At 44.4% G+C, this 22,141-nt stretch overlaps 1 protein-coding gene across 1 annotated transcript in view; it reads left to right on the plus strand.

The window, feature by feature from the left end:
• Positions 1 to 11,311: 11,311 nt before the first annotated feature.
• Positions 11,312 to 22,141, plus strand: part of LOC144497349 (cytochrome P450 4B1-like) — a 38,621-nt gene continuing 27,791 nt past the window's right edge. Inside the window, exons 1-3 of the mRNA XM_078218476.1 lie at positions 11,312 to 11,531; positions 15,365 to 15,509; positions 20,508 to 20,552. Coding sequence (XP_078074602.1) covers positions 11,358 to 11,531; positions 15,365 to 15,509; positions 20,508 to 20,552 — 364 coding nt within the window. The 5' untranslated portion in view covers positions 11,312 to 11,357. The remainder of the gene's footprint in view (positions 11,532 to 15,364; positions 15,510 to 20,507; positions 20,553 to 22,141) is intronic.

The raw sequence follows: 22,141 nt of genomic DNA on the forward strand, positions 1-22,141 counted from the left end.
CTCAGGCCGCGGGTTTCCTGCCGACAGCGCACCTCCGGCCGTAGATTTCCCACCAGCAAGAGGGTAACGTCAATGGGAATTCCCATTGACAGCAGTGAGACCAGAGAATCCCGCCGCTAGCAAACAGCACGCCACCTCCCACCAGCCGGAAACACGCAGCTGGGAAGCCGGAGAATCTCGCCCCATATCTTTAAATAGCTTCCAAACTTCTCTTGAAAAAGTTATTACAAAATTTTGCGCACTGCTCTTAATTTTATGATCTAAAGCTTCCAACTGTTGGGGTGCTGGACCAAAGGACGAATCTGTATGATGACAAAATAACTTTTAAAACAAATTATGCCTAACCGTTGTTAAGAATCCTATATAAGAAACAGCTTTCTGCCCCATGTAGTTTTAAATCTGCTGAAAAGTTGTTGGGGGGCCTGGAGCTGGCCAAATGGATCCATTCCAAAACAAGAATCTGGTTTTGGCTTGAAAACAAATGGTTTCAGCAACACCATTGAGAAATAATTACTTATTACAACACTTCATATTTTGGCAATTGAGCAAGTACATCAAAGAGCGGCGAGATGTTTTGTTACAAGTTGTCTGTTGCTTTGTACTTTTTGATTATTATTAATAAAGGAGTTAATTTCTTAATAATTTTGACATTGTACATTGACATGCGTGTTGTCTGTAGCCCTCTGCATCTGAGGCATAGCCATGATAGCGGCGAAGCCTGCAGCCCGGGCATCTTGTTGGGCCTGCCCAGCTCAAAATGGATGTAGTAGGATGCCCGGGCATTCAGGGTATCTGTGACCTCCCAGATGCACTTCTGGGTTGATGACTGACAGAAGCCACACAAGTCCCCGCTCGAATCCTGTAATGATCTGGTGGCAAAGAGATTCAGGGACTATCATGTCCATAAGTGTCCTCCTACCCCACGAGGTGCCAGGTACACGCTGTCTCCTTGTTCAGGCAGAGTCTCCTGCGGCACATAATGTCTGGCAGATCATTGTTGGACATGCGAATCCTATACAGCCAATGGAGGGGGGAGGGAAGAGGGGGGGAGACAGTCCGTAAGGTTATCCATCGAGGGCCCGTCAACCGTCCCAGCACCCCGTGGCTCCGTGATTCTGGAAGCTGCCAACCCTTCACAATATGCCACTTCCATTGGCACCAACTCTTACCACATCATTGCCTCAGCAGCCACGGACACTGCCTATGCTACCATATGGTCGCCAATGGCCTCCCACACCCCACCTCCCCCCCACCCCAGATATGGACCCCTGATACCATAAAAAACTAGCCCCTAGACATGGAGTGCAGTTCAGACAGACTGTAGAAAAGCACCCTCCTGATTTTCATGTGATGGGTGCTCATTGCAGGGAGCACTGCAGACTCCATGCAGTGTGAGGAGCTGTGTTAACACCTGCCAAGCCCCATTTTTTGGTGCAACAGCTGCCAGACCAGGTGCTTGTTACTGTTAGTGGGGCCTGGGATGGGATGTCCACGATGAACCACAGAGCCTGTCCAGCAGACAGATGGCAGGGGTTTAAACTCAACCTTATATAAAACCCTTCGATAGTCTTTCAGCAGGCAGGGAGAATATACTAGCCACACAAGCCCAATGGCAACCCCCTCTGACTTGAGGACCTCTGGCCTAGTACAAACCCCCGCAAAGCCCCTTGCACCCTCAAAGGCCCCGCCAATCCCACCCGCACCATGGCAGTTGACCCACCCTCTTGCACCCTGGAGGTCGGTGCTAAGCGATACTCACCTCCTAACTCTCCCTCACAATTGTTGCACCTGAACTTCAAGGGACCAGTCATGATTTGCGCCTATGTGACATCCTGTTCAAGAGGTGGGAACATTCCGGGAGGAGGGAACGATCGCACGCCGAATTCGCGAATGAGATTCAAATCCAGTCAATCTCATGCTAATCAGCCTCGCACCGTTTCTGGACGAGATCCGGTTTGTGCCAGTAGAAAGGGGCCAGGACAATTGCAAACCATTTGGCGCCAGGCGCGGAACCAATTTTTAAGCACACACGCTATTTTCCAGGATCGACACGATCTGCACCAGACATGACCAGGCCAGAAAACTGCCCCATAGTCCTGTTGCCTTCACTTACTAATTCCTTATGGTGAAGTTTTGTAATCTTAGAGTGATTCAGACAATTTTCATATCGTGGCCGTACTAATGTAATAAAATTAAAAGTGATTTTGCAAACATTGCAGACCAAAGTGCCAAAAGTGAAGGCGTTAACATATACACCAAAACAAACTTTATTATCAATGAAACACCCAAATGTCAACTCACATGGCCCTCTTTAACAAAGGTTTAGATGAATCAACAACTTCCATAAAGTGCAGCCACAGCAGCTCGGGTACAGCTGGTGAGAGACTGCTATGGATGACATCAAGGCTGAGTGCTTGATTCCATGAAATACTAACTACAGACTGAACATTTCAGCTTCTGCTGGCCAGTCTGACTCTGCCACCCTTTCAGCATGATGTTTGGAATTGACTGACAAAAGAACAGATGTGCTGACATCCTATGAGAGGGAAACAAATCCTGCCCGTGTATTGCCAACCTCCACCAGCTTCACCAAGGCGGAGCAGCCAAGGCTGTATGGCAGCCTTCAGAGCTTGTAGCTTGTATCATGGCTACAAAGGATTGTGATACAGGTGAATACATTAACACGGTGTTTACATTACTGAACTAATGATCCTGGGGCCTGGAGACATGTGTTCAAATCCCACAATTACGCAGGGAATCTCGGATAAAATGGTAAAATGGTTACAACACAGAAGGAGATACCTGGCTTTTTGTGTCTGTGCTGGCTGGCTCCCTGTAAGAGCTAATCCCAATCCTCTGCCTTTTCCCTATAGTTCTGAATATCTTTTATCTACAGATAATTATCCAATTCCCTTTTGAAAGTCATAATTGAATCTGTCTCCACTACACTGTTAGGCAGTGCATTCCAGATCCTAATCATTCACTGTATAGAAAAGTGCTTTCCCATGTCACCTCTGGTTTTTTTGCCAATCACCTTAAATCTGCATCCTCTGGTTCTCAATCCTTCCACCAACTGGAATATTTTCTTCCTATTTACTGGGTGGAATTTTACAAGCTCGCTTGGGCGAGATCGTAAAATCCCAGCTGAGGCCAATGGAGAATTCCATTCTGCAAGCCTCGCCCACCCCGGAATCAGGGCGGGCAAGGCAGTAAAATTCTGGTCACTCTGTCCAGGCCCCACATGATTTTGAACACCTCCTCTTCTTTAAGAAGAACATCCACTGCTTACCAATCTATCCATGTAACTGAAGTCTTTCATTGCCAAAACATTCTTTTACATCTAAATTCAATTTGGTTTAAATTCCTTTAACTAAATAAATCAGGAATTAAAGAACTGGTATCAGCAATAGTGACAATGACATTACCCAATTGTTTTAAAAACCCATCTCATTCACTCATTCTCGGGGAAATGTACTGAAGAGAGGTGGCAGTTTTTCAAGGAATGTCTGTCTAGAGTTCTACAGGACAACGTTCCGAGCAGACAGGGAGAGGTTGGTCGGTTAAAGGAACCGTGGTGCACGAAAGCTGTGCGGGACCTAGTCGAGAAGAAAAGGAAAGCATACAAAAGGCTCAGAGAGCTTGGCGAAGATAGGGATTTAGAAGAGTATACGGCTTTTGGAAGGGACTAAAGAAGGAAATTAGGAGAGCCAGAAGGGGCCACGAGAAGGCCCTTGCAGGTAGGATTAAGGAGAACCCTAAGGCGTTCTATAAATATGTGAAGAGTAAAAGGATGAGACGTGAAGGAATAGGGCCTATAAAAGGTGCAGGCGGGAAAGTCTGTACGGAACCAGTAGAAATGGCAGAGGTGCTCCATGAGTATTTTGCCTCGGTTTTCACAGAGGAGAAAGACCTGGGTGGATGTACTGCGGGCGTGCGGTGGACTGAAAGGATTGAGTATGTGGACTTTAAGAAAGAGGTTGTGCTGGAATCTTTGAATGGCATCAAGATAGATAAGTCGCCGGGTCCGGATGGGATGTACCCCAGGTTACTGTGGGAGGCGAGGGAAGAGATTGTAGAGCCTCTGGCGATGACCTTTGCGTCGTCGATGGAGATGGGAGAGGTGCCGGAGGATTGCGGATATGGTTCCTATTTTCAAGAAGGGGAATAGGGATAGCCCAGGTAATTACCGACCGGTGAGTCTAACCTCAGTGGTTGGTAAACTGATGGAGAAGATCCTGAGGGACAGGATATATGAGCATTTAGAGAGGTTTAGTATGCTCAAGAATACTCAGCATAGCTTTGTCAAGGGCAGATCGTGCCTTACGAGCCTGGTGGAGTTCTTCGAAAATGTGACTAAACACATTGACGAAGGGAAGGCGGTAGATGTGGTTTATATGGATTTTAGCAAGGCGTTCGAAAAGGTCCCCCACGCAAGGCTTCTGGAAAAAGTGAGAGGGCATGGGATCCAAGGGGCTGCTGCCCGGTGGATCCAGAACTGGCTTGCCCAAAGGAGGCAGAGAGTGGGTATAGGTGGGTCTTTTTTTAAATGGAGGTCGGTCACCAGTGGTGTGCCCCAGGGATCTGTTCTGGGACCCTTGCTGTTTGTCATTTTCATAAATGACCTGGATGAGGAAGCAGAGGGATGGGTTGGTAAGTTTGTCGACGACACGAAGGTTGGTGGGGTTGTGGATAGTCTGGAGGGATGTCAGAAGTTACAGAGGGACATAGATAGGATGCAAGACTGGGCGGACAAGTGGCAGATGGACTTCAACCCAGATAAATGCGTCGTGGTCCATTTTGGTAGGTCAAATGGGGTGAAGGAGTACAGTATAAAGGGAAAGACTCTTAGTACTGTAGAGGATCAGAAGGACCTTGGGGTCCGGGTCCATAGGACTCTGAAATCGGCCCCGCAGGTGGAGGAGGTGGTCAAGAAGGAGTATGATGTGCTGGCCTTTATCAATCGTGGGATTGAGTTTAGGAGTCCGGGGAATATGATGCAGCCATATAAGACCCTCGTCAGACCCCACTTGGAGTACTGTGCTCAGTTCTGGTCGCCTCACTATAGGAAGGATGTGGAAAAGATTGAAAGGGTGCAGAGGAGATTTACAAGGATGTTGCCTGGATTGAGTGGCATGCCTTATGAGGATAGGCTGAGGGAGCTCGGTCTTTTCTCCTTGGAGAGACGAAGGATGAGAGGAGACCTAATAGAGGTGTATAAGATGTTGAGAGGCATAGGTCGGGTGGACTCTCAGAGGCTTTTTCCCAGGGTGGAAATGTCTGCTACGAGAGGACACAGGTTTAAGGTGCTCAGGGGTAGGTACAGGGGAGATGTTAGGGGTAAGTTTTTCACACAGAGGGTGGTGGGCGAGTGGAATCGGCTGCCGTCAGTGGTGGTGGAGGCAAACTCAATAGGGTCTTTTAAGAGACTCCTGGATGAGTACATGGAGCTTAAGAGGATGGAGGGTTATAGGTAGGTCTAGAAGGTAGGAATGTGTTCGGCACAACTTGTGGGCCGAAGGGCCTGTTTGTGCTGTAGTTTTTCTATGTTCTATGTTTCTAATATTCTACAGGGAAGGAAATCTGTCATCCTCACCCAATCTGACCATTATGTGACTCCCGATCCATAGAGGATATTTGACACTCAATTACCTTCAGAAATGGGCTAACAAGCAACATATATGTGCTCAAGAAGGCAGCTCACCAGCACCTTCTCAATGGTCAATAGGGTGGACAATAAACATTACCCTTGCCACTGACACTTCAACCTATGAATGAATATGAAGAACCGCCCCAACTCCCCTACTCCTACCCTCTGCTGTCAAGATCCAGCTGTGGTATTTCTGGAGGCAGTCATGAGGTCCAGGATAGATTGTGGAGAAGAAATGCCTCAGAAGAATATCCAGCACATGTTGGAAATGGAGTCCTGACCGTGCCTCATAGTTGTGGTGCTGTGCATCCAGCATTTTGTTCCTTATGGCTAGTTGTCAGACTTGTTGGGACGGCACGGTGGCACAGTGGTTAGCACTTCTGCCTCATGGCGCCAGGGACCCGGGTTCAATTCCGGCCTCGGATGATTGTCTGGAGTTTGCATGTTTTCCCCGTATCTGCGTGGATCCACTCCAGGAGCCCTAGTTTCCTCCCACAGTAAGATGTCTCACAACACCAGGTTAAAGTCCAACAGGTTTATTTGGTAGCAAAAGCCGCTAGCTTTCAGAGCACTGCTCCTTCGTCAGGTGAGTGGGAGTTCTATTCACAAACAGGGCATATAAAGACACAAACTCAATTTACAGAATAATGGTTGGAATGCGAGTCTTTACAGGTAATCAAGTCTTAAAGGTACAGACAATGTGAGTGGAGAGAGCGTTAAACACAGGTTAAAGAGATGTGTATTGTCTCCAGACAGGACAGTTAGTGAAATTTTGCAAGCCCAGACAAGTCGTGGGGATTACAGATAGTGTGACATGAACCCAAGATCCCGGTTGAGGCCGTCCTCATGTGTGTGGAACTTGGCTATCAGTCTCTCCTCAGCGACTCGGCGCTGTCGTGTGTCGTGAAGGCCGCCTTGGAGAACGCTTACCCGAAGATCAGAGGCCGAATGCCCGTGACCGCTGAAGTGTTCCCCAACAGGAAGAGAACACTCTTGCCTGGTGATTGTCGAGCGGTGTTCATTCATCCGTTGTCGTAGCGTCTGCATGGTCTCCCCAATGTACCATGCCTCGGGACATCCTTTCGTGCAGCATATCAGGTAGACAACGTTGGCCGAGTTGCACACCACACCACACAACCCTGCCACAGCAACCTCTGCAAGACGTGCCGGTTCATCGACACGGATGCCATCATCCCACGTGAGAACACCATCCACCAGGTACACGGTACATACTCTTGCAACTCGGCCAACGTTGTCTACCTGATACGCTGCAGGAAAGGATATCCCGAGGCATGGTACATTGGGGAAACCATGCAGACGCTACGACAACGGATGAATGAACATCGCTCGACAATCACCAGGCAAGAGTGTTCTCTTCCTGTTGGGCAACACCTCAGCGGTCACGGGCATTCGGCCTCTGATCTTCGAGTAAGCGTTCTCCAAGGCGGCCTTCACGACACACGACAGCGCAGAGTCGCTGAGCAGAGACTGATAGCCAAGTTCCGCACACATGAGGACGGCCTCAACCGGGATCTTGGGTTCATGTCACACTATCTGTAACCCTCACGACTTGCCTGGGCTTGCAAAATCTCACTAACTGTCCTGTCTGGAGACAATACACATCTCTTTAACCTGTGCCTAATGCTCTCTCCACTCACATTGTCTGTACCTTTAAGACTTGATTACCTGTAAAGACTCGCATTCCAATCATTATTCTGTAAATTGAGTTTGTGTCTTTATATGCCCTGTTTGTGAACAGAACTCCCACTCACCTGACGAAGGGGCAGCGCTCCGAAAGCTAGTGGCTTTTGCTACCAAATAAACCTGTTGGACTTTAACCTGGTGTTGTGAGACTTCTTACTGTGTTTACTCCAGTCCAACGCCGGCATCTCCACATCATTCCTCCCACAGTCCAAAGATGTGAATTTGCCATGCTAAATTGCCCTCTAGTGTCCAAAGGTGTATAGGTTAAGTAGATTAGCCATGGTGAATGCATGGGGTTACAGGGTTAGGGCAGGGAAGAGGGCCAAGGTAAGACATTGTCAGATTGTTAGTGCAGACTTGATGGGCCGAATAGTCTTCTTGTGTACTGTAAGGATTCTGTGATTCTATGATTCCACATCTCTGTCTCACTGAGCAGAGTTGGGAGAGAATAGTATCCTCCAGTGGGTTGTCCCCTGGGTTGTCCCTGTCACCACTTGCTGCTACTGCTCACAGTTGTGTGACGTGCCAGATGTTGGCTCCTCTATTTCACTATTGGAGTGCCAATATCTGTGCTGATGCTTAGGAGGAATATAACACATGACACTGGGTCTTCAGGAATGTCTTCCCCTGAGGTACCTTCTCTGCAACAGGCATCTTGGTGATGAGGAGGGCCTTGAGGAAAGAAGAAAGGAAGAATTTAAAGTGGTAATGAAAAGCTGAATAGGAGCACATGGGAAAGTTGACCATATCGGGTGAAGCCTTGAAGGTGTAGATGCTTATAGTACATAAAGGGGTACAAGTAAGATACAGTCACAAACTCAGCAGGACCATCAGTCTTGCCATCTGCAATATTGGCAGAGTGCACGCTCGACTAATCTCCAGTCCCATTTTGCCTGAGTAAAAATCACAAACTGGCATGGTCGTCCACTGGTCCCATCACTGTCATGTTATTGTGTGGTCTTTTCCCCTGCAAAAGTGGGGAGTGAGAAGTGGCTGGTGAAGATGTGTGGGGAAGGAAGGGAGATAGTATGAGAGTTGGGATGTCCTGAGTCTGAATGTGAAATTATGATAAGATGAAGTTCAGCTTTGATCGACTGGGAACAGATTAGAAAATGATGGAATGCTTGACAGCAGTGATAGGGAGGAAACGGGAGTGTGTGCACTGGGACTGTGGATGAGGGATGATACCTGGACTGCAGCAGTTCACCACCACCTTCTCAAGGGCAATAAGGGATGGGCAGTAAGGTCTGGCCCAGCCAGCGATGCCCACATCCTGCAAATGAATAAAAAAACAATTAGTGGCGGTTGAGGTGGGGTGGTGATCAATATGGATGGGCGAGGAGAGAGACTCGGAACAGGTGCCTGGAAAGAGAAGGGTAAAGGATGAGCTGAATTTTGATGTTTTCTGAATAATTGAAGCCACTGACTCTTTCCTACTACTGGATCCAAGAAAAATAGGCACCATTTGGCAAGTCACAACATATTCAAGGGCTTAGGCAAGAGAAGGAAAATTGAGGCTGGGATGGGATTGCAACATAATGGGATTACAACAGAGGACACGAGTTTTTTTTAAAATATGGGGGTCAATCTGACATATATGAAAGGGAGGAGTCCAGTACCTGAGCAGAGAGAACTATTAATAATATCAGCTAACATGGGAAATAGGAAGATCAGTTAGATGGTCAACAGTTCGGTGGGTATCACTTGGAGTGAGTAGGAAATGAGCTTCATGGACAAGATGAGGTAGGAGAGGGCATAAGGGATATAAGGAAGTCCTGAGAGAAATTAGAGAAATACATGTGAGTTCAGGGCTACGGCGGGGTGGTGGAAGCTTAAGGTAAGTTTGGTCCAGTGGGCAAAGGAGTGGAAGTAACAGAGACAGCTGACTGGATGGCTGTTAGTGGTTAGCACTGCGCCTCACAGCACCAGAGACCCGCTTTCAATTCCAACCTTGGTCACTGTCTGTATGGAGTTTGCACATTCTCCCTGTGTCTTCGTGGATTTCCTCCAGGTGCTCCGGTTTCCTCCCACAGTCCAAAGATGTGCAGGTTAGGTTGATTGGCCATGCTAAATTAACCCTAATGTCGGGCGGATTAGCAGGGTAAATGGGTGGGGTTATGGGAATAGGACCTGTGTGAGATCATGGTCGGTAGACTTGATGGGCTGAATGGCCTCCTTCTGTACTGTAGGGATTCTATGGAAGCCTTTATAGAGGGCTTTGTTACAAGTTTCATGAAAATGTAGTACTATTGCTTATGGGGTGAATGGTGGCATAGTGGTAATGCCGCTAGGTTGGGACATGGGTTCAAATCCCATGATGGTAGCTGGTGGAATTTAAATTCAATTAATGAAATCTGACCACCATGAAACTATAACGATAATAAAAGCAAAGTACTGCGGGTGCTGGAATCTGAAACAAAAACAGAAAATGCTGGAAAATCTCAGCAGGCCTGACAGCATCGCTGACGAAGGGTTATCCTTACTCGAAACGTTGGCTCTATTCTCTCTCTACAGATGCTGTCAGACTCACTGAGATTTTCCAGCATTTTCTGTTTTTGTTGTGTGAAATTATAATTGATTATTGTAAAACCCCATCTGTCTCGCTTCCTTTAGGGAAGGAAATCTGCCATCCTTACATGGTCTGGCCTACATGTCAGGGAAACAACTTCACAATGACATGACCTTAGACAAAACAACTGTTAATGTGATTCAGTTTAAAATATCACACAAGTGATCCAGGTCTGGAATGCACTGCCTGGAGGTGTGCTGAAGACAGTTTCAATCAAGGCATTTAAGAGAATGTTAGATGATTACTTGAATAGAAACAATGAGCAGGGGCATGGGGAAAAGGCAGGGAAATGGCATTAAGTCATGATACTCGTTTGGAGAGCCAGTGCGGACACAATGCGCTAAATGGCCTCCTTCTGAGCTATAATGATTCTGTAATGTAACTCCAGCTCCACAACTATGTGGTTGACTCTGAACTGCCCTCTGCAATGTTCTAGCAAGCCAGTCAGTTCAAAGGAAATAAGGGATGGGCAACAAAAGTGATGCCAACACCCCATGAAAGAACTAAAATAAATTACTTCTTCCAGAATGTAGCTTGTCTGTAATATCCACAAAAAGAAATGTTTAGCTGATATTTATTTTAAATTTTTCTGAGTCGCACCCATAGTAAGATTTTGTCCCTCATGAACTATTCATTTAAGGTCAATATTTTAAACTGAATCAAATTAAAAGGAGTTCTTGTCCAATGTCACATCATTGTGAAGTTGTAGTTTTTCTACAGCTTGTGAAACGGGAGGTGTGGGGGGGGTGGGTGGGATCACTGATATGGGAGAGTTGCCCTCTGAGTTTAAAATAAGAGTAAGTCTGAGTCAAGAGAACTGTACACATGTAGCCTGCACTACGCTTGACCTGGGTGTGCCAGGAGTAATGTCATTTATATCATTTTTAATCAGGCCAACACCTTTAGATTATTTTTTGAATGCTATCCAACATGCAAAGTCATGGTGCAGCCTCCTTTTACACAATATTTGGACAGTTTGTGCAAATTTGCTGTGGAATGTTGCAGTGAGATTGTGTCTTTTTCTGGAAAGCTTCATTGTCTTTTACAATCAATTTTCCCGAGATTATAAATTGACCCAATTGCAGGATAACCACTATTATCTTGTGATATACGTGAGGGCTTCACTCCATAATAGTAAGCTCTTGTTTCAGTTGGAAATTTCACAATATTTAATTATAATATAAAATCAATGACAAAAAGATACCCAGATTACAGGTGAATTGCTGACTTGTGAAACCACTGTAGAAGAAAAAAAAACTAGGTTTCAGAATTGGAGCGTGTGCAGTGGATTGGCTATCAGAATTTGTTTTATGCTGGAGGCGTGGTTCTTAAAAGGCAGATTCGGAGTCAATTCTCCTCATTTGGGACTCAGGCCTGCAGGTGTTTTGACACTTCACTGAAGACTGCCTTTGCTCAAACTTCACACAATTGTAGAACATGTTCTCGTATACTATAGACCTAAATCATCTTTTTCAACTCACAGTTCTTATTTGTGTAGGATCTATTCTGATCAAAATACTGAACCTTTTTCGCAAGAGATGGAAGTTGATGGCAGCAATGAAACCGTTTCCTGGACCCCCAGCGCATTGGCTATATGGGCATGCTCTTGAGGTATGTTTGAAATCAATCACTCAGTCAATTGTCATTGCCTTGTACTTAGACAACTCTCTTTCTCAACAACAGCCAATATTTACAGCAGTGATTTTGTTCATTTATTGACTTTTGCTATTGCTTCTAACCACAGTTCAATCATATGTAGGAGAACAAGAGATGACTTGTCTCTCTTCCCGACCATCATATATTGCTGAGACAGCTCAGTTCAGCCAGTAGCACTCCCCAGTTAACACAGTTTTGAATATCAGCCTTTGAGGCTCGTATTCCAGTGCAGTAGTTAAGCAGCACTGCATTGCCACACACTTTACCTTTCTTTGAGATGAATGATTTTACTCAATTTTATGAATTCTTACTTTCAGTAGAGTTCATTGAACACTGAGAATACATGTTCGGAAATTGTGGAGAAAACCCTCCGTAAACTCCTCCTCTTGCTGCTCCTCTTTCTCCCCTCAACCAATGCCACCAAAACAGCCGATCAGCTGGTTATTCAACTTGTTTATGTTTATCAGAGACTGCCGTTGCTGAATGGTTGCATTATAACAAAGTCATTTCAGTTCAAAAGTGGATCATTATATGAGGCACATATAACCGTCTGAAAGACATGCTGGTTAGGTACATTGGCCGTGCTAAATTCTCCCTCAGTGTACGCGAACAGGCGCCAGAGTGTGGCGACTGGGGGATTTTCATAGTAACTTCATTGCAGTGTCAATGTAAGCCTACTTATGACAGTAATAAATAAACTTTAAACCTTATATTTACCCTGCTAATCCCCCGGAAACCAGGGTTAATTTAGCATGGCCAATCAACCTAACCATGTTTGGACTGTGGGAGGAAATCGGGGCACCCGGACGAAACCCATGCAGACACGGGGAGAATGTGCAAACTCCACACAGACAATGACCCAAGCCAGGAATCAAACCCGGGTCCCTGGTGCTGTGAGGCATCAGTGCTAACCACTGTGCCACCGTGCGATATTGTTTGATTTCTGATTTACCTTGCTCTATGAACTCGGCGCTGGCTTGTTCTCGATGTTCCCTCTCCACCACCTGTCTCACCTTGTCCTTTGAGGCACTGGGTGAAATTTTATCACTTTTGAAAATATTCTCCCATGTCTCACCTGCCTGTGAGATATTTTTGACGGATTCCTGAGGCTGCAGGCTGAATCAGAGGAACTGAAGCTTTGGAAGGTTGGCAGCCTTACCAGGGGAGGTGGGTATTCTCAGGCAACAAGGGAGAGTGCAGGAGTACCTTAACATGGAGGCGTCCTCAGAGGCTTGCAGCAAAATTAAAAAGCGATGAGGGCAGAGGGGAATCCCTCCAGTGGATTTAATTGAGCCACGGATGCAGCTTTTCTTGTCGGGTGAATAGCTGCTCCTATTGTCCACCTGCCTGTAGCAAGATCACCAGAGGAGAGAGCGTGGCCCAATATTGAAGTTTCCAGTTCCCTCCTGGTCCAGCCTGCCTTCTTGGTGTCTCATAAGATTCCACCCATTGTTTCCCCATCTCTGAGATCTCTGCCACTCTTACATACCTTCCTCTATATGCTTTCTCATGTTCTGTAAATGCTCTCTCACCCTCCCCTTCTCTACTGAGCTATCCTTGAATAATTTAATAAATAAAGTAAATAAAGTTTATTTATTATTCACAAGTAAGGCTTACATTAACACTGCAATGAAGTTACAATGAAATTCCCCTAATTTTATGCCTTTCCAAAATTTATTCTGAAACTGCCTTTGTCTATCCACCTGAACTTTAAAAGTATTAATGTTGGATGGTGATGCCAGCACTCGAGAGAATCTTGAGCTTTAAACACATTAGCAAAAATGCATGAAGAACTTGCCCAACAAAACCAAGATCTGAATGTGTGCAGATATGGGTGTACATTATCCTTGATAATGGCTCCTGTTGTGCTCAACACTTCAACTATGTATTTTTTAATAAAGATTCAATTAACTCAAGGATATTGGATTTTGCAGAATATTATGCGGAATAAATATGATCAGAAATATTACCATTGTTAATAATGATGGCTCGCATGGTCCGTGGTGAAGGTCCTCATTACCAACCTTGATGAAAGCTGCCCATAAAGGTCGAGTGATCTGTATGATGTGGATCTGTATGATCGAAGCCCCCCAGGAGGTTGGGGATAAGAGGGTTCCCCCTGGGCATTGCCAGCTTGGCAGTGCCAGCTTGACCCTTGGCACTGCCCAAGGGGCAAAGTGACAATGCCCAAGGAGGAACCTTGGCACTGCCCACCAGGCATCAGATAGTGCCAAGGGGGGTTCCTATGGGGGCGAGGCCAGTGGGGAGCGATCGGTTGGCGTAGGGTGTCCCGCTGCTACTCTGCAGTTGGGATCAGTGACAGGGGGAGAGGGGCCAGCGATCACGGCTGGCCATCGGGGTGGGGGGGGTGTGTTGGCCTGCTGGGGGGTGGCCGGGACTTGGAGGGGGGAGGGAGGGGGTTAGTGTCGGAACTGCCAGGGGGCGGGGTCAGGGCTGCCGGGAGGGGGATTTGAGGTGGCCCGGGGGTGCAGGTGGGATGGGGGGGGAGGGTGGGGCAGTGGGGGATGCAAGGCTGGCCCGGAGCCAGTGATCGGGCTGTGGTTATCAGAGGGGCAGTATTGCAGGGTTGCTGTGCTGACCAGCGGTCGAGCTGGCCAATGATCTGGAGGCCGGCAGTGCAGGTCTACTGCCCGTGTGTCAATCTCGGCGCTAACAGATCGGTACATGTGCAGTGGCCCGCTCAGCGCTACGCTGCCGGCCTCGCCAGTGGGAATAGGCCCTGCCCACAGTTTTATCTCGTGATTCATGCTCGTGCACATTGCAGTGCTCAGTGTGGGAGATTCATTTTGAAAATCCCACTGAAAAAACAACAGGATTTACCCCCATTTTTACACGAATTCGACACTTCGAATTTTTTGGGGAGAATCCCATCTGTAGACTTGATCATTGACATTTTGAGAAATTTTGTCTTGCGCAAACATAAAATTATTTTCCATAGCCAGTAAGATTGTTTAGCAGTAATTTTGACTTATTACGCTGTTAAAAACCAGTTACAGCTCATTAAACAAGGTTTCAAGGTTTCTGCAGAATGCAAAGTAAAGTAAAAGTGGAAATTCACACCTCTCATATTCATATTAGTCTTTAACTCTCTTCTGCGGAGGAATGGAGAATCACTGAAAACAACTTTTCAGCATTTAACTGCACATGTACCAATGCCAGAAGTGGCTGCGATTTTTCGCAAAATGATGGTAGCAAACACCAACAGTTTTCATTTTTATTACAATTGCAAAATCTGGGCCAGTGAACAGATTACAGCAACTTCTGTTGGTAACTGCACTGTAGAACTAAGATATACAGGCAAGGAAGATCTTCAGTACTCCTGGGTGAAGGAAGAATAAATGATTCATGATCCTTTCTGAATATCTGGGGCTGCCTGCTGGAAAATGTATGAGCTGGAACTGAAAAATGGATCATGCTTGAATGTGATGCCTGTCATGCTTGAATAACCTGTAACAGGGTTACTTGTGAAGAATTGTCGCCTGTGTAATATGCTAGAAAATTACTGAAATTCAGAGTTAAGCCAGTATGAATAAGTGCCCTTAGGAGTGGAAAATGACATAAGGATCTCACTCCTCTTTTTGAATGATTTAAGACTGCAGATCTTGTTTGCTTTCACTGGTGAAGAGTATTCTTGTATTAAACCTCTCTGCTTTGAGCCTTTTGTTTTAGTTACTAATTCTGAGTATGTCAAGATTGACACGGACTCCAGAGGCAAATTTTTCCAAATTTGTCAATGTTGTATTTCACCTTGTTGAATTTAATTGCAGTTTGCTCAAGATGGGACAGATTTAGACAAGAATGTGGTATGGGCAAAGCACTATCCATATGGCCACCGGATATGGATCGGTCCATTTACAGCATACTTAGTTATATACCATCCTGACTATGCTAAGGCATTACTTGCAACTTCAGGTAAGAAATACAGATTTTTTCTCAGTATAAATGAGCTGTAGATCTTAATCTGAATTGTTAAAGGAGTTTGCCATTTTATCCAGCCGGAAGTGTGTTATATTCTGCAAGAGAAGCAAAGTTATTTTGATGGTTCAACAATGGTTTGTTAACACAAAGTGAAAGGTCCTAACAATATCCTAAAAGCAATATTGCCGCTTTAATGTGTGGAATTTAAAATGTCTATACTCGATGGAAACTTTTAACATCTGTAATAACATTGTAAAGTCGTTTCTTGGTACAATGATTTTTACTGATATTTGAAAGGAAAACAGGTGAGATCAATTCATCCCATGGTTCCAATTGTTGTAAAATAGATATGTGCATACTGCCAATGTAAAATTCACAAGAGCAATGACTATAATAGTTTTGATGGAATGCGAAAAGATACAGGCTAGGAGTGAGAGAAAGAATACACATCAGATAATAAGCTTTTTCTTGAACTCTATTCAAAAGAACTGTTAGAACAAAAACAAAGAACAAAGAACAATACAGCACAGGAACAGGCCCTTCGGCCCTCCAAGCCCGTGCCGCTCCCTGGTCCAAACTAGACCATTCTTTTGTATCCCTCCATTCCCACTCCGTTCATATGGATTTCTAGATAAGTCTTAAACATTCCCAGTGTGTCCGCCTCCACCACCTTGCCCGGCAGCGCATTCCAGGCCCCCACCACCCTCTGTGTAAAATATGTCCTTCTGATATCTGTGTTAAACCTCCCCCCCTTCACCTTGAACCTATGACCCCTCGTGAACGTCACCACCGACCTGGGGAAAAGCTTCCCACCGTTCACCCTATCTATGCCTTTCATAATTTTATACACCTCTATTAAGTCTCCCCTCATCCTCCGTCTTTCCAGGGAGAACAACCCCAGTTTACCCAATCTCTCCTCATAACTAAGCCCCTCCAAACCAGGCAACATCCTGGTAAACCTCCTCTGTACTCTCTCCAAAGCCTCCACGTCCTTCTGGTAGTGTGGCGACCAGAACTGGGCGCAGTATTCCAAATGCGGCCGAACCAACGTTCTATACAACTGCAACATCAGACCCCAACTTTTATACTCTATGCCCCATCCTATAAAGGCAAGCATGCCATATGCCTTCTTCACCACCTTCTCCACCTGTGACGTCACCTTCAAGGATCTGTGGACTTGCACACCCAGGTCCCTCTGCGTATCTACACCCTTTATGGTTCTGCCATTTAGATGAGCCTCCCAGAGGGAGGTCTATACATGTCTTGAACAGATGAGGGGGGAGCATGTACTTAGTAAAAGAAAAGGAAATAGAATTTTCTGGGGCAATTTTAACAGTGAAATGTGAGCTTTGATTTAGGTTTCAGTGATCATATCACTATGGGCAACCTCTAATTGGTCAAAAATTACCACCTATCATTCTTCAATCATGTTCTCATCTCCAAGTTTCTTTTCACTCCTTTCTATCATCTCCAAAACCCCTAAATGTATGCAAATTCCTTTCCAGTTTATTTCTCTCTCTTTTAGTTCATGTATCATATATAACAGATATACAGAGAATCAGAATCATACAGTGCAGAAAACCATTTTGCACACTGTGCCTACGCTGATTCTTTGAAAGATACACAAATATATATTTTCCTCGCTGGAACTTTCTATTCATCTCCTTATAAATATTAACTATTTGTTTCTTTACTTTGAACAATTATTTCCTTATTAATCTCCTGTCCAGTCTTATCTTTCCATCCCTTTTCATGTAATCCACTCTGCTATCCATATCCCTCTTCTGTTTTTTGTTTGCCTGCCTGACTCTACCCCATTAAACTAAATTTCACATAAAGACAAAATACAAAATAAACCCTCATTCCAAAAATCTTTGCCCTCAGGGAAAGGAGGATTAGAGAGCTGGAGTTATTCACCCTCAAGGGACCAGCTACCTTAACAATCTCTGACAATTCACAAAAGATGCAAAAGGCAGCACGTTATCTGCAATGTTTAAAAGTTGCTGGTGTCAGTCAACAGCTGCTGATGAAAAGGTAGATAACAGAATGCAAAATGATCCATTAAACAGATGAATTAGTGGATACAAAATGGATTTCACTGTAGGAAAATATAAGGTTACACACTTTGAAGCAGGATACAAAACCTTTACAGGATGAAAGGGTGTCCATTAGCACATATGGGAAGTAATTTTGGGCAATTTATTGGCTATTCAGTGAAAATATCAAATCAATGTGATGCAATATCAACAAGCTTAGCCAGTACTGGGCTACTTTGATTGTAAATCAAATTAGGTGATTTTTACTCTGTAAGGGTTATTGTTGAAACCATAGATTGATAATCCAGTAAGATGTTCCTGATTTGAATGGTTGTCACAGGGAGACCATTCAGGAACTTTGTGACCATGACCCATTTTTACATTCGTTATGTTAAATGGGACAAGCCATTTGGGCTGAGACGAGGAGGAATTTCTTCACTTGGAGGGTAGTGAATCTTTGGAACTCTTTACCCGGGAGGGCTGTGGAAGCTCAATCATTGAGTATGTCCAATGACAGAAAGAAACAGGTTTCTAGAAACTAATGGCATCAAAGGGTATGAGGATACTACAGGAAAATGGCATTGAGATAGGCCAACAGCCATGATCTAGTTGAATGGAAGAGCAGGTTCGAGGGGCTGAATGGTCTCTTACAGCTTCTACATTCCTATGGATGAAAAATCTGGATTTGCTAGTCTGCAGTTTCATGATCCACATTCCCTGGGAATGCGGCTGTACAATGGGAGTGCCCAGTTGAGGGATCAGCCCACAATTATGTGTGGCATTAGGCATTCTACCATGAGCATGGCATTATTCATTGGAGAGAACTTAGAGGAAGATAATAAGGATTGTTTACAGTTGTTTGAGTTTTAATTGATCAAGAAGCTTATTTGGCTGAAATTGTTTACAATGGAGAAATTATTAAAAATGATGAAGAGGGAGAAGATAAGCTATGAGGGTAAGCTAGTAAGTAATATAAAAATGGACAGTAAAAGCTTCTTTAAATATATAAAAAGGAAGAGAGAAGCCAAAGTGAACATATGCCCCTTAGAGAATGAGACTTGGGTAATAATAATGGGGAACCAGGAAGTGGCAGAGGAGTTAAACAATTGCTTTGCGTCAGTCTTCATGGTGGAAGACACTAATAACATTCCAAAAATTCTAAATAATCAAGGGGCAAAAAGTGGGCAGGAAATAAATACAATAACAATCACTAGAGAAAATGTACTAAGGAAACTAATGGGGCTAAAGACCAGTAAGAGCCCTAGACCTGATGGGTTGCACCTTTGAATATTAAAATAAGTAGCTACAGAGATAGTGGATGCACTGGTAGTAATCTTCCAAGGGGAATTCTTAAATTCTGGAAAAGTCCCAGCGGATTGGAAAACTGCCAATCTAACACCTTTATTCAGAAAAGGAGACAGACAAAAAACAAGTAACTCTCAGCCAGTTAGCTTAACTTCTATCATTGGGAAAATGTTAGCGTCCATTACAAAAGATGCAATAGCAGAGCATTTAGAAATGCATAATATAATCAAGCCGAGTCAGCATGGTTTCATGAAGGGGAAATCATGCCTGACAAATTTATTGGAATTATTTGAGGTGGTAACAAGCAGGATAGATAAAGGAGAACCAGTAAAGGTAAATACTTGGATTGGCAAAAGGCATTCAAAAAGCAGTACTGCACAAAAAGCTATTTAATAAAATAAGAGTCCATGGTGTTGGGGGTAATATATTAACAGGGATAGAAGATTGGTTAACTGATATAAGACAGAGAGTCAGGATAAGAGGTGCATTTTCAGGATGGAAACCTGTAACCACTGGAAAGCCACATGGATCAGGGCTGGGGCCACAGTTATCTACAATGTATATTAATGACTTGGGTGAGGGAAGTGAATGTACTATTGCCAAGTTTAAGGATGACACAAAAATGTGGGAATGCAAGTGGTGAGGATGACACAAAGAGTAGACAGAGGGATGTAGGCAGGTTAGGTGCGTGGGCAAAAACTTGGCAGATGGAATATAATGTAGGAAAATGTGAAGTTATGCACTTTGGCAGGAAGAATAAAGGAGCTGAATATTTATTAAATGGAGAAAGACCACAGAAAACTGCAGTACAGAGGGATTTGGGGGTTCTCGTGCATAAATCACAAAATCTAGTCTGCAATTTCAGCAGGTAATTGGGAAGTCAAATGGAATGTTGGCTTTTGTTTCAGAGGGAATGGCATATAAAAATAGGGAAATTTTACTAAAACTATGCAAGGCAATATTTTGACCACACCTGGAATACTGCGAACAGTTTTGGTCCCCTTATCTAAGGAAATATATCCTGTTATTTAAGGCAGTCCAGTGAAGGTTCACTAGGTTGATCCTGGGTATGGAGGGACTTTCTTATGAGGAGAGGTTAAATAGGTTGGACCAGTACTCATTGATGTTCAGGAGAATGAGAGTCGACCATATTGAGACTCAGGGGGCCTGACAGGGTAGATGCCGATAGATTGTTTCTCCTTGTGGAGGAGTCTAGCACCAGGGAGCATAATCTCAGAGTAAGGGATTGCCCATTCAAGATGAGGAGGAGTTTCTTCTTTCAGACGGTAGTGAATCTGTGGAATTCTTTACTGTAGAGATCTGTAGAAGCTGGGTCATACTGGTTAAGTATATCTAAGGTTGAGATAGACAGATTTTTAATCAGTAAGATAATCAAGGGTTATGGGGAAAAGGTGGGAAAATGGAGTTGAGGATCATATCGGATCAACTATGATCGCATTGAATGGTGGCGTAGACTCAATGGGCCAAATGGCCTACTTCTGCTCCTATGTCTTATGATCTTATAGCGAGACAAATGATTCTACTTATAGAGAGAATGAATAATGCAGAAATGAACAAGTTATTTAACTTGGATTGTGATTACAAAAATATTTACTGCTAAATTTTATATATAAATGTATATATTTTACAGAACCAAAAGATGATGTGGTCTACCGGTTCATGCTTCCTTGGATCGGTATGTATTCTGAGCCCTATTCACCACATCAATACATTATGTGGAGCATTGTGTTAACATGCAATTAATTACAGCGGCTGTGTTGAGTACGTTTTATGCAATAAATGACACAGAAAAATACTTTTCATTTCTGATTAGATAGCACAGCTTGCATATTTTGAGAAGTATTTTCCTTCCAATCCATATTTTTGCGGTTCTGTTCTATTTCAGCACTACTCACACTACATTATTTAATTGATGTGGTATATTGTAGCTGCAATTTTCACTGGAGCAGGAATCAGATGCGTGGCATCCAAGAGAAACTCCTTTGATCTCAGCAGCATGAGGCCTGGGAGATTGATGCTTATCTGCCTGCCCTGGTCAGTTGTCCACCCAAATCGGTCAGGAAATAGCGTTGATTGGTGATCCAGCTCCTCTTCCTACTAGCTTCAGCTGACTGGAAAACCACACCTACTCCCCCTCTCAAGGCAATAATAAACTGAGTCGCGCGTCAATCTGCATATTTAATAAAAGGTGGTTTTAAGTGGGTGTAATTGCTGCCTGCTCAGGTTGCTATCCAGTGCTACTTTCTGGAAAGTGTAACTACGCGAGTATTGGGTAAGTACAGCTTTGGTTGAAATAGAGCAGGACGTTGGACATTAAATTTCCCCAACTGATATTAATTGCCTGCTCAATCAGTGTCTGTTGGTCGGGTAGGGCTAAGCACATTCCTTGTGAATCACTATATATTATAGTACTTGATGCACAATTAAATCACTCGGGAGGCTGGATCGTACCCGGGAAATAAAGGCTTTTATTAGTAACAAGAATGGAGCATACTGCATAACAATACAATCCCAGACTAAAGGGTCACCCGGCAGTGCAGTGACCTTTATACTCCTACAGGTAGGCGGAGCCAACCGGAGTGTACCACAGAACAATACCAACAGGTAGAACACCCCAACCCTAACCCCAACAGTGACAACAGTAACATATGTACAAGTACCCATAGTGCTAACCATCTATGGTTCAGTACCCATAGTGGTAACCATCTATGGTTCACCACAGTACTGTAATTAATATGTAATATTTTTTAGCTAGTCTTGATTGAAAATTGCCCGCTGAGTTTTTTTTTCACTTGCCAGACACTGAATCATCTGCCTTTACAATTGTTTTCACATATTTGTTTTCACAGAGGAGGTTCACAAGAATGATCCCAGGAATGGAGGGTTTGTCATATGAGGAGCAGTTGAGGGGACTGGGCCTAGACTCGATGGAGTTTAGAAGGATGCGGGGGATCTAATTGAAACTTACAGAATACTGAGAGGCCTAGATAGAGTGGACTTGGAGAGGATATTTCCACAAGTGGGAGAGACTAGAACTTGCGGGCATAACCTCAGAGTGAAGGGACGCTCCTTTAAAACTGAGATGAGAAGGGATTTCTTCAGCCAGAGGGTGGCGAGTCTGCGGAACTCATTTCCACAGAGGGCTGTGGAGGCCAGATCATTGAGTATCTTTAAGACAGAGATAGATAGATTTTTGATCAATAAGGGGATCAAGGGTTACGGAGAGAAGACAGGAGAATGGGATGAGAATCATATCAGCCATGA

The sequence above is a fragment of the Mustelus asterias genome, chromosome 8 (assembly GCF_964213995.1).
Source record: "Mustelus asterias chromosome 8, sMusAst1.hap1.1, whole genome shotgun sequence".
NCBI lineage: Eukaryota > Metazoa > Chordata > Chondrichthyes > Carcharhiniformes > Triakidae > Mustelus > Mustelus asterias.